General features: G+C 44.4%; 2 protein-coding genes across 3 annotated transcripts; one reads left to right on the top strand and one right to left on the bottom strand.

Moving 5' to 3' along the window:
• Positions 1–6,254: 6,254 nt before the first annotated feature.
• On the bottom strand, positions 6,255–11,490 carry lsg1 (large 60S subunit nuclear export GTPase 1). Its single transcript, XM_076040623.1, is given in 15 exon segments — positions 6,255–6,857; positions 6,962–7,132; positions 7,314–7,393; positions 7,631–7,763; positions 7,915–8,049; positions 8,136–8,237; positions 8,416–8,796; positions 8,954–9,130; positions 9,403–9,463; positions 9,569–9,655; positions 9,792–9,878; positions 9,968–10,088; positions 10,469–10,595; positions 11,039–11,162; positions 11,358–11,490. Coding segments are annotated over 14 exon segments (1,941 nt in total). The 5' UTR covers positions 11,138–11,162; positions 11,358–11,490; the 3' UTR covers positions 6,255–6,677.
• Positions 11,491–12,437: 947 nt separating this feature from the next.
• On the top strand, positions 12,438–14,629 carry fam43a (family with sequence similarity 43 member A). Of its 2 annotated transcripts, none has more exons than XM_076040625.1 (2): positions 12,438–12,589; positions 12,761–14,629. In XM_076040625.1, the coding sequence occupies exons 1-2, from the start codon at positions 12,454–12,456 to the stop codon at positions 13,837–13,839; spliced, it is 1,215 nt and encodes a 404-aa protein (XP_075896740.1). In that variant the 5' UTR covers positions 12,438–12,453; the 3' UTR covers positions 13,840–14,629. The 2 variants fall into 2 exon arrangements, with proteins under 2 accessions (XP_075896740.1, XP_075896741.1); XM_076040626.1 differs by having other exon boundaries at positions 12,764–14,629.
• Positions 14,630–15,229: the final 600 nt, after the last annotated feature.

Raw genomic sequence — 15,229 nt, forward strand, 5'->3', positions numbered from 1 at the left:
CCCTGCACCAAGTGTGCACAAGTCATTTTCATTTAATCAAGCTGTCAGAGGAAAAACTCTCACACCCTTGTGTGCCAGAAAGAGTTTTTTGTAAGAAACCACTTGTAGTGTTGCTGAAGAGTTTGGTCTTTTTTGGCCATTCCTGTTGTGGAAGCAGCTGGCTGTCTCTTAATTTATTCCACTGCACATTTTCCTCCTCGAAATCCCACTGCAAAATATTGGTAGGTGAATTTTTTTTTATGGAATAAAAATCAGACTTACAATGTTCTATCATTATCAAAACAAACTTAATTTATTCAGATACTTCAACAAATATGTCCTGCCCTGCTGGTTATTCAAAGGTTTGTAGTCTTGTGTTATAGTTTGAGAAATATTACACTAAAAATAATAACTAAATAACATTTTTTACAGTATAGAACATAAATCCAAAAGAAAGCAATTCTATTTATTACTGCTAAAACATACCAACAGTCAACTCCAAGCCACATACAGCCTGCAACTAAAAACAAAGTTTAAACATTTCCCAAAATAGCAGAGGTGAATATTCACCCTCAATAGATGAGTCAGGCATTTCACAACACTTCCTTGACCCAACCCAGTGTTGGTCTTTAATCAAAGATCCTTTTAGAGCAGAACAATTGCACCACAACGAAATTCTCAAGAGTTCCACCCCTGACTGTACCCCTCACCTCTCTACTGGTCCCAGCACAGCACAGCACAGCAGAAATGTGAGAGAAATATAAGACTATACAGGAATGAGGGTCCCGGCTGCTGCGAACTAATCACTTCAACCATAGGTACAGTATATTATTAAAAATAAATAAATAAATAAATAAATAAATAAAAACCTTAAGAGAAACCACTTAACTTAACATATTGTAAAAGTATTGCATCAGATGAAAACTAATAATTTTATGTGCAAGTAAATGTATTTTTTGCCAGAGAAGAGGAAATGCAACATCACAAAATATGTGAAGTATTCAAAGTCTGCCCACAGTCCATTTCTTAATGTTTTCATTGTGTGCAGGACTCACGAACTGCCAGACTGGAACTTATTGGGACTTTCTGTAAAGCTAATAACCGGAGGAATCTTCTGAAAAACGCTGAGTGTGTGACACGATAGCTGCATGAGCATATTGACTGGAAAACTGACTATAAAGACATCCTGGTGACTTTTTGTCTCCACATAGAGCATGTGACATGTAGTAAATCTTTCTTGCAGTAGGCGTTGGAATGCAGGGTGAGCGTTCCGTGTCGAAGTCAAACAGGGTCATTCAAGTTGTGTCCTTTTATTGTTTAACTAGTAAGCGTCGCTCACAATATATGCGATAAAGATCTTGGGGAAATTTTTCTTTATGGACTCGGTCATTTTTCACTCCATTATTTCTGTTATTATCACAACCTCTTGGCCACGAAGTGCCCCCCACCACCTCACCCCTCCAAAAATCCCTACTATTTTAAATAGCTGTCTGAATGATTTATCTTGGATTGTAGTTCACATTAGAATCCCAAAATATACGGGAAACTTATTTACCATAAGTTACTTAGAAATCCGTAACTAGAGTGAGTCAACTATTAACTCTAACCAAGGACAGGAAACGTGTAACAGGGAAGATATTTTTTGTCTTTGTGTGTGTTTCTGTGAAGAAAGACTTGCTGCCAGGTTCCTCTTGGGTTCGTTGCTCCACTATTAGTTTAAACCCCCAAAAGTTTTTTGTTTTTAACCCGGCTGCAACACATCATGTACGTTTGATACCTTCTCGAAGCCTGCTTGCGTTTTCCAACACGACGACTGTGCTCAAGGCATTCACGTCATTTGCTTTTTCCTGCTTTGCGATTAGTATCAAGCTGCGATTGTTCGTGCGCACACCATTCGCCCTTTGTTTCTCGCTGAATGACATCCTCCCGCAGCGGGTTTTATTCTCTGTGAGGGAGGTCCTCCCGTGGCTGCGAGGGTGAGGACTCACAGAAGAGAAAAGCCGGTAATTACAGCTTCTCTGTCAATGCAGGCCACATCTGAGCTGCTCGAGAGAACGCAGGGATCTCCACTGTGATTCACGTGATACACAGAAATTCAGGATGAAACCACCTGCGTGCCATCCTCCCTCCCGAATCGTGTTATCCACAATCCCGCATGCACACGGACAGGCAGGGTGGGACACTCAGTAACGTTTGACTCATCAAGTTTACCAGGCAAGGCTGCTTTGCCCTTTTCACCAGATCTTCTGACAACCGATTCACTTCCTTCTCTATAAGAGTCATGTGTAAGCAGTACCCAAAATTAGGCTTGCAGCAGCAAAAGAGCTCCTCCCAAGCTCATAGAAAACAGATAGTTCATTATTTGAATGGATACATAAATAAACAAAAAATACATTTTGGGGGGAATTTTGTCAAATAGTAACAGTTACGTAGTCAGACGTGATGTTGTCTGGACAGCACTAACTAGTGTCTTATATTGTATTTTATTTTTATTCATCTTTAGGTCTGTTTTGCACAAAGGGAGTTGCCACGAAAATTCATTGTATCTCCTGCTACAGTGACAATAAAGGCTATTCTGATTCTGAAAACAGTACTGTATTTATGGGCAATGCACAATATTCCTCATTGAGATTGTGCAATCACCACCTAGTGGCAAACTGTACAAAGTACACCACATTGTTTACCGTTGCACATTTACAAATCATACGATTTGTCCATCCATTATGTCTTGTCCTACACTCATGGGGGGGTTGCCGGAGTCTGTCCATACAGATACGGATACAACATGCAAACTCTGCACAGAAAAGCCCCCGGACCCTAAACCTCCTTGCTGTGAGGAAGCAGTGCTAACCACTGACCACTGTCTCCCTTCACCTAGTATGTGATTTAAAAAATATATATACTTTTGCTTTCAACCCACCTCCAGCTCAGAGCTGACTGAAGAGTCAAAGGATGTGTCTGAGGAGCATGAACTGCCAACACCGACCACTCGCACCTGTGCCCCCTGAAGCAGGCCTTCCCCTGAGAGCACAGCGTCGAGGTGAAGCTAAGGTTGGGGGAGAACAAATGCACGACTGTCACACAGTTCAGGTAAAACTGTCCTGCTCTTGTTCTCTGGTGGAAATGTTTCCTTACTTTTCTCGGAAGCACTCCACTGACGTCCAGATAGTGGCCCATGTCGGTCATTTTCAGGGCATTTTTAGCCTTCAGAACACAAGGCAAGTTAGTTAATACGGCTGTATGCGATAGGTGGACTGGTAAGAGACTTAGAAATATCAATAGGGCTCCTAGTTTAAGGGTAAACACTTAAGATTGCCATTCATAAAAGACAATGTTAGGGGTTTAGGGCAGCAAGCTGTGTCTGACTGAGAGAACTGCAGCTTAACCAAGAAAATGAAGGATGAAAACTTACTTTTATTTGTCCGGAGGCATAAGCATGCTGCTTCCCCTGCGTCTTCACCGCAGCTTTATCCTCAGCGGCAGAACAACCCAAAAGGCTCTCTGTGTCTGAGGACAAGGCAGCAAGCCGATGCCTGGCTCCTTTCTTGAGCCAGTGGATGATTAGAATCTGACAGACGGCTGAATAAAAGATCAACAGGTCAACACCTGGTTCAGCAACTAAAGGGTGTAGAACTGGGATATAGTCGCCATTTGGAAATAAACTGGGCATTTTCCTCTTTTTCTTCCTCTTTGTTCCTCTTTACGCTAAGCTTTTCAAAGATTTGAACATTGAGCTTCAGAGCCAATGGCAGCGCGCCGTGTAAGGATACAAGGACATCCAGGACGGCGCAGCAAACGGCCGACATCAACCACGGCAGGACTCTCAGCAGAAACACAAGCCGAGTGTCATCGAGGAGTATTGCAGCGGCGTAGAGGGCGCCAGCGAGTGCGCACAGCAGCCAGGAGATGACGTGCGGCCGAGACCACTTGTGGCCCCTGTACTGGAGAGGGAACAGCAAAATATCAACAGGGCAGAACATTGCAGTTTTGACAGAAAGAAACACTTGTACTGATTGTCGCTCACTGCTCGGCAGATTGCAGGAAACCTGGAGGTAGAGGCGATGACGAGCGACAGCAGGCCAAGTGTGTAACTCAGGATTTCAGTGTGGTCAGGCTGAGGGAGCAGTTTCAATTTGTCGCAAGATGAAATAGAAAACAAGACATGATGTCAAAACTGGACACATTTGAGAAGGTGTACAAATATTATGTGGTTGTTTTTTTTTTAACAACACGTGGAATGAGGGGAAGTAGAAGTAGAGAGGAAGTAGAGATATAGAGGGAGTGAAAAACAGATGAAGTAGCGTGTGCAAGTCGGTTGAAACGGGTGGATAAAAGCGTGTCAGCTGTGATAAGAGTGTCAGTAGGAATGAAAGACAAAGTGGAGGACAGCAAGGAGCATGTTAGATGTTTTGGAGATAAAGCAGACAGGCGTCCTGGAGGCAGAGCAAAGAGCGAGTTTTGAGAATGACAGACGACGTCAAATTAGAGTTGGGGTGGGAGAAAAGGGTGCAGAGGACAGGGTGAGACGGAGACAGGTGATTGGCTGTGGCCACGCCTGAAGGAAACAGCCTAAAGGAGGGGAAGAAGCATGCCCTGAGTCGAGTTCCGGTGTCCATCAGCCTTCTGCCGTTCAGAGGCCTGTCCGTTTGGATCTGGGTGAGCCTGAACGGAACAAGAAGCCCAGCAGTTGCCAGCAGGCCACATCCTGCGAGTAGGTGCTGCCTCCGGCGCCTCCTCGTGGTCCTCAGTCTCCTTTCTGACGGAGGAAACGCAGACACGCGTCCACAGAGCTTATAAAACACTCACCGTGGTTGCGACACGTCCATTGTGTCATTGCTCACATTGTTGTACTTACACTACCAGACCCTCGTGAACTGACCTGCCGATGAATTCCAGCAGAGCAGCACAGGAAAGCACCAAGACAGAAAGTGTGCAGCATCCAGAGTGGCAGCAACAGCAGCCATCAACACCTGCAGATGGCAGCAGGTGGGAAGTAACAAAGTACAAATCGAACATTCCTTCCTTTTACTTCCCACACTTATATGCAATCATCTCTACTTCCTACTTCTTACCGTCTCACTTTTACTTGAGTAAAGGAGTTGAATTAGTCTAGAATTTATTTATTTATTATTTATTAGAATATTTTTTCCACACAAGCATCCGTACTTTTCGAACATTTACCAAACGAGCACGGGGCGTGAATGCTTTTGACACCTCTGGATGGCAGCAGAAATAAGTAAAGGAGTCAAGAGGAACCGTCCAAAGTCTGGGCGGGTACCTGGATGTGGAGCTGCCTGGCCAGAGAGGCTCCGACTGCGGCGCACATGTTGCCGAGGAGGCTGTAGAGGAGCAGGGACATTTCACCCGCAGTCTGCCTGCGACTTCTGCGCCTCTCGTACACGATCCTTGGCCAGATTATAGAGATTACTACTCAAAGGGACATTTGACTGGAATAAAAACTGAAGGATGGGGGGGGGAGAAGAAACTTACAGGAGGCATGAGAGGAGGAGAAGCAGCGCGGACAGAGAGCTGAGACCCACGGGGACGCAGCGTCTGTCCGCGTCGCGGGACAAACAGGTGGAGACCGAATCCACGCAGAATTCAGCCAAACCCGACAGCCAAGCACTGGGGTCCGCTGTGGCCGCGGTGCCCCTCTCCATGCGAGGGGTCAAAGCGTTCACATTAACACCGAGAAACGGGGGCGCGGGTTCGACGTGCAAACTCATTCTCCACGCGTCGAGTCGCATCAGCTGGGGGGCGGTGTTGTGGGAGGAGCTCACCTGTGAGACACGCCTCAAATAAGATAAGTCGGGTCCCGAGCAAAGCGGACAAGAGGATCTGCCGTTGATATATGATTTCAAGTCTTTAACATTAGGTTTTAAAGGCTTGGTTCATTTTCATTATGATATAGTATTAGTAGGTGTCGTTGATTGTAAAATAGTGGAGCACCTGCAAACAACAACCTTTGCTGACTAGTCTGACATAGGTACATTCATTTCGCATCCATATTTCAGAAACTGTGGAGCAAGCTACAGTAGCAAAGGATGGACTTAATAACAATGTTGTGTTTCTTTTGGTTTTAATCTCTGTACAGCACTTTGGTCAACTTTGTTGTTTTAAAATGTGCTTTACAAATAAAATTGAAATTGAAATTGAAATTGAAATTGAACAAGGTCGACAAAACCAACAGTGTTTCCTTTATTGGCCTGCAATATGTAGAAATGTGCAAAACATAATTTGACATGACTGTGGCTTCACACAAAAACACTCTTGGCAATAATGGAACAATTGAAATAATAACTTTATTTCTTAGGTTCTCAAATTTGCAGAAATTACACCTGTGTGTGTGTGTGTAAAATTCAATTTGTAGATAAAGACTTTGTATCATCTGTTCATCCTTTAGGAGTGTCTCTGAAAGTGAAGTTGACATCCCTCAGATGTTGAGTCCATTTCCCATCACAGTGTGATGAGATCTGATGTGGGACTGGTGATCCAGTGAATGGAATGCATCGCACCAATATAATCCAGTTGCCATGACAGACAAAGCACCTTCTATTCTGTGTACTCACGGGATAAGGAGCCCTTTTATGTGTTGGAAAGGGCTACTTAGCTAGAAATCATTTAGGATCACGTTTCCTGCACTTTACTTTCATACTGCAGATGTGTGAACCTGTAATTAAAGGGATTTGAGATCCTCCTCAGGCATCCAGGTGCTTGGTAAGTCGACGGACTTTCTCCTTCTTGTTCCTGTTGCCGTGCTTTTTCCAGGGTTTTCCCACTGTTGCTTCTGTTGCGGCTCTTGCTGGGCCAACAGGTCCACTTCCTGGTTTATAGCCCATGATGGTCTGGACCCCCTGAGTGAGCGCCCGCACATTCTCCTGAAGAGAGAGAGAGAGAGAGAGAGAGAGAGAGATCTGATTTGTATTCATATTCATTTCATCTCACAGCATCTAATTAGAAATATAATTGATCTAATTTGTACCTGGTGAAAGAAGCTCTTGTCAACCGTGTTTTCAATTCTTCTGATCTTCTGTTTGCTCACTGCTGCAGAGAGATCAGTGCTTTCAAGCTTTCTACTCAGGAACATCTTGTGCTGGGGCTGGAAGTCTTCATCTTTAATATGCGGGGGAGGATGACAATACAGAAGCTTCCCCTGCAAAGAGTCACAATTGTAAAAGCATGAGAAGCCCGTCTGGCAGGACAACAGCTACTTCACCGTGCAGCTAAAATATCTCCAGTTCCCTTTCAATTAAAGCTCACTGTAATCACGAACACGCCATTTTATGCAACATCCAAAGTAAGCTGGCAAATTTATAGCTGCTGCATTGACTTACACTGACATAATCCTTCAGGATGTAGCGGGCTGATCTGGACTGATCGGGCTGGCCGTGAGATGTCATGAAGCCTCTCATGTCTAGGACAGACAGAAACACATCAGCACATTTATTACCATTCTTATCCTAAAACAAAACAAAACGAACTAACACTTAATTAAAAAAACAAAACAAAACAAAACAAACTATTAATGGGTAACATATCAGCTCGTCAAAAAAGATGTCAGTGCCTCAGCCATCCAGCTCATCTTCACAAAGACAGTTGTGCATCATTATGTGGTGTTGCTAAAATCCCTGTAGTTGTCAGGAGGTCTTACATCCATAAGCCATCAGGAGCTCCTCTGCAGTGGGATGCCTGTCAGGATCTTCGTCCTCTCGTGGTCGGATGATGTTGATTCCATACGTACCTTCCAGCACATCCCGAGGTATCGTTTGACACACGTACTAAATCTGTTAAGGACCGAACTGAAATGAACAAGTAAGTATGCGTCTACTGCATTTCTATATCAAAAGCACACTTTAATCAGGTGTCTAGCATGACTGTGAAACAAATAACTGTCACTCTATTTTGCAGGTGCTCTTTGAAGGATATGTGAGAGACGGCGGGCACGTGGTCTCTCATCTGGTCGATGGGCAGGATCCCAGAGCAGATCATCTCAGCTTTAGTGGAAATGAAAGACGGCATGACGAGACCAGGGCAGTCACAGAGGCACAGGCCTGACTCCACATACAAGGTCTGTTAAGAGAAGGCACCCAACGCAGGCTTACAATGTCTGTTGATGGAATAGTAGCTTTAAATTCTCAAGGAGGAAGTGAGAGTACCTGAAAGTGTTTCGTGTGACCGGGAGTGGCAGAAACAGAAACCTTCTTATTCCTCAAGATAGTGTTGATCGTGGAGCTCTTTCCCACATTCGGATAACCAACCTATTGAATGCAGACACAAAAATTAAATGGATGCAATAGCTGATTAGGCTCCCTGAGATACATTCACAAAATAATGGGAAACTTACAATCCATGCCTATCAAAATAAAATACATACAAAAGAAACTGGAGAGATTTGAAGCTACAGATCCAACTGATTCCTTCCAAATTTTTACTCACCAGTCCAACTGTCAGTTGTCCGTCTTTATACTTGGGCCCGTTATGAGCAGCCTTAAACATGTCCAGCAGTTCTTCTTTGTGCAGCAGACGGCTCGAGTTGTGGAAGGAGCGGCCTCTAGATGAGGAAGTGGCTCCCTCTTCTGTTTCACCTTCCTCATCGCTGCCTTCTGAGCAAGTTTGCCAGTCCTCTTCATTAACATCTCCTTGGTGCCCCTCCTCTGTGCAGCTCTCTTCACCCTCCTCCTCCTCTTCCTCCTCCTCCTCACCCACATTACATTCCTCCTCTTTAGCTGCTTTTTCTTGGGGAAGATCTTTGTTGTCTGGCTGTCCTTCATCTTCTGGCTCACTGTCTCTAGACTCTGGCTCATCAACTTCCATGCCCTGTGTAACCGGGCAATTTGTGCATTGATACTCAGTTTAATTCACATTTATTTATTTGTAATGCTAAAAATCCCCACTATCATTCAAAACACACACTGCCAAAAATTTATATGTAATACTGAAACATAAAATGAAAACTTGCAGTCGAGCCCCTCACCTTCTCCTCCGCATCCAGCCGGTCACTCTCAGCCAAGGCTGACCAGAAAACTGTCCTCATCCCTTCTTTTTGGAAGTGCTTGGCCCAAGCCCGCCTCTGCTCCCTGGTCAGCAGGTCTGCCTTGTTTACCAGCACCATGTTCACCTTATTCTTAGACACCTCCTTTACATATGATTCCTAGAAGGACACAACAAAAACACATTCAAATAAAAGAAAAACAAAAGCGTTTGTCTTGCTTTATACACAATTCTGCTGGCAACAAGGAAGAAGCATGTGAATATTAGTGAAGTATGTGAATATTAGTAATCATGATACATTTGACTAAGCATTTGGAAAAATTGTGTGAAACCAAAATCAGTGATATATTCAATGACAATAAACAGGGGAAAATATTTTAGACAGAGCTTGTTCTTCTTCCCACAGCAGCAATTTATTTTAAACAAACCTACCATGTCAGGACATCTGAAGAGCAATGGATTTCTTGCATCAACAATTTGAACCACAATGTCACTAAATGGAGACACAAACACAGTTTTGTTTAGGTACTGCACAGATACGATTTGTTTCTCACCATTGACTGGCGTCAGAAAGGTACTGTGTACACAGTATTTTTACCTCCTTTCGATGACTCTCCACAGTTGTCGCCAAAACTCCAGGTTCCTCTCATATGGGGTAAGAATTAACTTCTGCTCCTCTTCCAGCCTACATATGATATGAGATTAGTGTCACTGATAATCCTTGCATAAATGTAACAACTATCTGACTGACCAAAAAAGTCTATCAATTTTATGCACATGTTTATATTTTCTCAGTCTAAATTTTACAAAATATTACACACTGAACAAGGGTTCTTCTCCATTCCAAGAAGCTGTCCCTCTCCACCTGTTGCAGTGCGTCTGGACTGGTGCTTTCATCCCAGTGGGGTCTTAAAATCAGAAAAGAGTTATAAGGAAACATGTTTTATGAAAAAGGATCACGGGAACCATTATAATCTACTTAAATTGCTTTATTTACCGTCGAGGAATTCTAAGGAAATGTTTGTTGTCTGCATGCAGCTTTGCCAGCCTGGTTTTCTCCTCGGCTGTCAGTAATCCGGCTCGGGCTTCCGCTGGAACAAACCTGATGTTGAGTTTTTCTGAGAAAACATAGGAAAGTTGAGGTCAGAGACAACAGTGGAACCAAACTGCTGATTTAGAGTTAACCTTTGTTGACAATATCATTAGTAATGCTTGTGTCCACCAAGTTTGAAATCCAACTTCCGTAAAAACAAATAAAACACACCAGAATAATTTAATTGGTGAAGGTTCAGTATCCAGTGACCATTTATGAGTCATATGAGAAATTCGGATTTAACGCTGTAGGGTCAGTCAGATCAATCATAATTGCTGCTGGTGTAAAAATTGTGATTCTCTGGACATTAATGTATTTTTGCTTGCACACAATTTATAAAATACAGTGGATGTTTAACCACAGTCACAGCCAGCAAAATCTGGATTTATGCAAGTTAATTATTACCTGCAACAAATTCTGTTCCTGCCAATTCTGCAGTGGCCAGAAAGTCATCCATTGAACTCTGCTCTGTCACCGACTGTAGGTTGAGGCGCCCCCAGTCGTAGCCATCATTGAGCTCACTGGTATGAAGCTGGAAATATAAAATGGTGTCAGACCGGGACAATGCTACAATCAACAAACACACAAATGGACAAACAGACTTTAAATGTTCCCCAAATAACTTGAATAAAACTGAATAATGGTATCGGTGCATATGGGTAATACTGTGACTATAACAAATGGGTCCCTGTACAATTTATCTCAAAGCCAAATTCTACACAGTACAGAATTGGTTACAAGCAAGCATGAATTAAGGTCGATAGTTCTGCGTAGGTAACAAATAATTCTTGACAGTGCTATGCGCAGATTTGGAAAACGTGCCGAAGAGTTCAGTGACAGTTAAGACCTAACTGACGGGGATCTTTGAAATTTGTGACATAATAACAAGGAGCTAAAATAAATCAGAGCTGGTCTTCCGTGGGCTCAGTCCTTAGAAATCAGCCTGGTTTTGGTAATCTTAGTAACTTTTAATACCCATGTATCGTTCCGCTTGTTTCCTCGGCTAGCCTGGAGCCGTTCCTTGATAAGAGCTCTTCCAAGTCCGGCTCCACCGCCTGCCTTCTTCTTTCCCATTCCAACAGGTTTTGGCTAAGAAAAACTACACCAATAAAGTGAGAAAATATTTCATATAGATATTTAAAACAGGAAATATTACTAAATACGACAACACATGTGCAATTCACGTTGGCACTCGGTTGTTGTCATACGAACCGGAAGTGGAACGAACCAACATGTTTCAAAAATCCTGCGTAATATACTTGGGAATAGATTGAGCTGAAGCAAACTACAATACCCGTAATATTCTCTATTGTTGTTTCAAATGTATTTTTTCATCTTTGACATAAAATTGTGCATAATTAAATGAGGAAATTTGTCGTTTTTACTTGTGAGATGGTAGCTTCCCTGCTTGTCCAACTATTAAAGGTGTTCGGAAGGTAAAACGAGCATTCCGATATTGGTTCCGGATAACATTTCGTCGTTCGGTTAAGAGACAGTTACTTCTGAGCAAACATCATACGAAAATTAGCTTTGTCAACCGAAAATTGTGAATATTACTAAAAATGTTAATGTTAAAGTTAATGGTACGCAACATAAGGAGTATCAAGTAACGTCCATCACCCATGTACAGTCTTAGCATCTCTTGTATTCTACCGAAAGATGGCAGCATAAACCAGAATTTGTCCAATCTGCCTTTTCCATCCATGGACCTCACTTGGTTCTGGGTACGTGTCTTGGTTTCATGAAGGCAGCGCCACAAAATAAAAATAAACATTTCTTCTTCTTCTTCTTCTTCTTCTTCTTCTTCTTCTTCTTCTTCTTCTTTTTTTTTTATTTTTTATTTTTTTATTTTTAATAAAAGATTCAAACTAAATTGAAGCCTTTGATACCTTTATGATATTAGGCATTTCAATGCCTGTGTTTCATTGTAATTTCAGCTGTCTTATGGAATTTTCCAATACATTAATCACGTAAAGAAAAATGTTTGTTATTTTGGTTGTTTTATACTAGAGGGAGAGATCACGCCACCATATGCCATTTATATTTAGGACAATATCAATGTAAAGCTAACATACATTGTTTGGTCATTTTATGAGACCATCACTTGATGTGGTACAAAAAGCGTCACCTCCGTCAAATATTTGATAGTGCAGTTGGTCTAAGTGGCGACCACTTTGTACATGGATGGCTGCATTCAGTTGTTGATGTCGTCGTTGTTTAAAGATATATTTACGCTATCACAAGTACGAAGTGCCAGTACTAGTACTGTACCTGTTGCTCATCAAAAGTCACGGGAGACACTTTGCGTCAATGAGCTCAGTCAAACGACGCATCTTCTCTGTTTTGGTGTGGATCAGTCCCGCCAACCCCCCCCCCGCCCCCCTGCGGTCATGCTCAGATGGTTTCTCCCTGTATATAGCGTGTGTGGCTCGCCTGCTCTCAGGAAGACTCCCGTCTGCTCCGAGCCGGGGGAAGGAAAGCGCGCTCAACAATGGGAAGGAGGACGCCAGTGGCCCAACAGACGAAGTATGGCATCTTTGCGTCCGGTCATCTTAGAGTAGCTCCCCCAATGACTTGACGGGACAGTCTACTCTTCTCTCCCCCCCCACTTCCCGCTTAGGATCTAGCAGTAATACAACACTTTTTTCTTTTCTCTTCTTTTCTTTTTTTTTTTTTTGTTGTTGTTTCTCTCTCAAGTAGACTTTGTCGCGGTCAGAGTTGGACACGGCAGTAAGATGCTGCCCTGGAAGAAGAACAAGTTCGACCTGATCGAGGAAGACAAGCGGTCCAAGCAGAAGGGCTATGCGGTGAGCCTCAACTACTCCGCGCTCACCTCCTTCGCCAAGTCGTGCCCGGAGAGCGCGCTCAACCGGGTGGGCAGCATGTTCAAGTCCAAGAGGAAAAAGGTGAAGATCACCAGCGAGGACCCCACCTACACGGTGCTCTACCTGGGCAACGCCACCACCATCCAGTCCAAGGGGGACGGCTGCACGGACGTGGCGGTGAGCAAGATCTGGGGCAAGAGCGAGATGGGCAAGAACGGCACCAAGATGCGGCTGACCGTCAGCGCGCAGGGCATCCGCATGGTGCACGTGGACGACAAGGCGCGGCGCCCGGGACACTTGTACCTGCTGCACCGGATCACCTACTGCGTCGCGGACCCGCGCTTGCCCAAGATCTTCGCCTGGATCTACAGGCACGAGATGAAGCACAAGGCCGTGATGCTGCGCTGTCACGCCGTGCTCGTGTCCAAGCCCGAGAAGGCGAAAGCCATGGCGCTGCTGCTCTACCAGACCTCGGCCACGGCCCTGGCCGAGTTCAAGCGGCTCAAGCGCCGCGACGACGCGCGGCACCAGCAGCAGCAGCTGATCGGCGAGCAGACGATCCCCTTGGTGCCGCTGCGGAAGCTGCTGAACGGACAGTGCTGCTACAAGCCGCCGGTGGAGCGCAGCCGCAGCGCGCCCAAGCTGGGCTCCATCACCGAGGACCTGCTCGGCGAGGAGGAGGAGGAGAAGGCGACGATGCACTTCGAGTGCGAGGACATCCTGGACGACGGCTGCTCCGAGAGCGACAAGCGGGAACTGACTCAGATCATAAACGACCTCGGGGAGCTGAGCATAGGGAACGACGTGCAGACGCTGAAGGCTGACCTCAGGGTCACCCGGCTGCTGTCCGGGGAGAGCACAGGCAGCGAGTCGTCCATAGAGAGCAACCAGGAGGGCAACCCCGCGCTCACCAACGGCTTCGAGGGGGTGAAGGTGCAGGAAATTGCCTGATTTCGTTCGGGGGGGCATGCCTGGCGCTCCTCTGACTTGTTTGTTTCGTTGCCCCTCTGACCCCCCCCAATCCACTCCACACGAAAAAGAAAACTGTCTCCTTATTGTTGGAGTTTTTTTTTTTTTTTTTCTACCTTATTTTGTTTTGTTTTAATATCTGTGCCTCTGCGACTGTGATTCAGCTCACATCCTGTGAGATCCCGGAATCATCCCAGCACACAAAACACACAAAGTGGGCCACGGGGATACATTCTGAAGTGTGTACAGTGCAGGAAAAAAGAGAGAAAAAAAAATAAAATCTCAAGACACGTGCGTGCGTATTTGAGACACAAAATCCTTAAGACGCACGCCACTAATCCACCTCGTTTATTTAAGAGGATTTCCTCACAGCCCCAAGCCTGTTTACCGACTTTTTTCTATCTTTTTAAATCGACAAGCTTCAAAAAAAAAAACATTCAGATTTCAAAGCAGTTCCTGATCACGCATCTTGTCATTATTTTCTACCCCACCTCTTTAGTACACGTGCTTGTCGATTTTTGTTTTTCTTTGCACTGTTGTGGGATTCAGTTTCATCTGTTCACTACATGTACATGACGTCTGATGTTATGTTGTCCGGAACATATGTGTCATATCTTTGCTGTGCAAAAGAAAACAAGCTGTTTATGTATGAAGATGTAAAGTAATATGTTTTAAAAATAAATATGTTATTTTTTAAAGAATTTTAAAAGAAGATGTGGTTTGTTACGTGAACCTCACTGAACTATCAATAAAAAGGATTAACAAAAAAGATTATATTACAGTCGGTGTGTGCCTTATTGATGTAAAGCATGTGGGTCATGCTGTCCTTTGGGTTCTCATTTGGTTCAGCCAGCGAGCTTGAGATTGAGGACAGAGTTGCACTGCTGACAGAGGAGGACGGCTGGGACAGAGACCACCGTGTGTGTGTGTGACAGGAGGGTGTGTTTTATATGAGGGTGTGGGTTGGATTCTCTCTTCATCAAACTGCTTCCAGGGAAGAGGCTGCGGAGGTTATTAAGTTTAGGTGCTGAGAGCCCGTTCCCTGCGATCCAGCCTCAGGGTTGGTCCCGGCCTCACAGAACGACCACGTCACAAAAAACACAAGCGCAAGCAGTTAGAACATCGCATGTGTCCGATAATGACAAGGCAGCAGAAGCACCCGAGGTCTTTTAGCGCGCTGACTCGAGCTTAATTTGCTGTTACGTCTGCCTCGCTGTGACGAGCCTCTCCTAAAGGTCAAAACAAGTGCCGTACATCGGTAAGCTGGATGGCATGTACTGTTCATGAATAGAAGCCCGAATCGGGACATTTAATTGTGGATATATCTTAGTGTGTTCACAGTGTCAGGCGTGACAATTAAACACAAGATAAC

This window comes from Nelusetta ayraudi, unplaced genomic scaffold (genome assembly GCF_046127955.1).
Source record: "Nelusetta ayraudi isolate G7.1 ecotype Tasmania unplaced genomic scaffold, CSIRO-AGI_Nayr_v1 ptg000062l, whole genome shotgun sequence".
In the NCBI taxonomy this organism is placed as follows: domain Eukaryota; kingdom Metazoa; phylum Chordata; class Actinopteri; order Tetraodontiformes; family Monacanthidae; genus Nelusetta; species Nelusetta ayraudi.

Coding starts and splice junctions, on each gene's coding strand:
- fam43a (XM_076040625.1), top strand. CDS start 12,454: ATGCTCAGATGGTTTCTCCCTGTATATAGCGTGTGTGGCTCGCCTGCT. Junction 12,590..12,760: donor CCAGTGGCCCAACAGACGAA/GTATGGCATCTT, acceptor TTCTCTCTCAAG/TAGACTTTGTCGCGGTCAGA.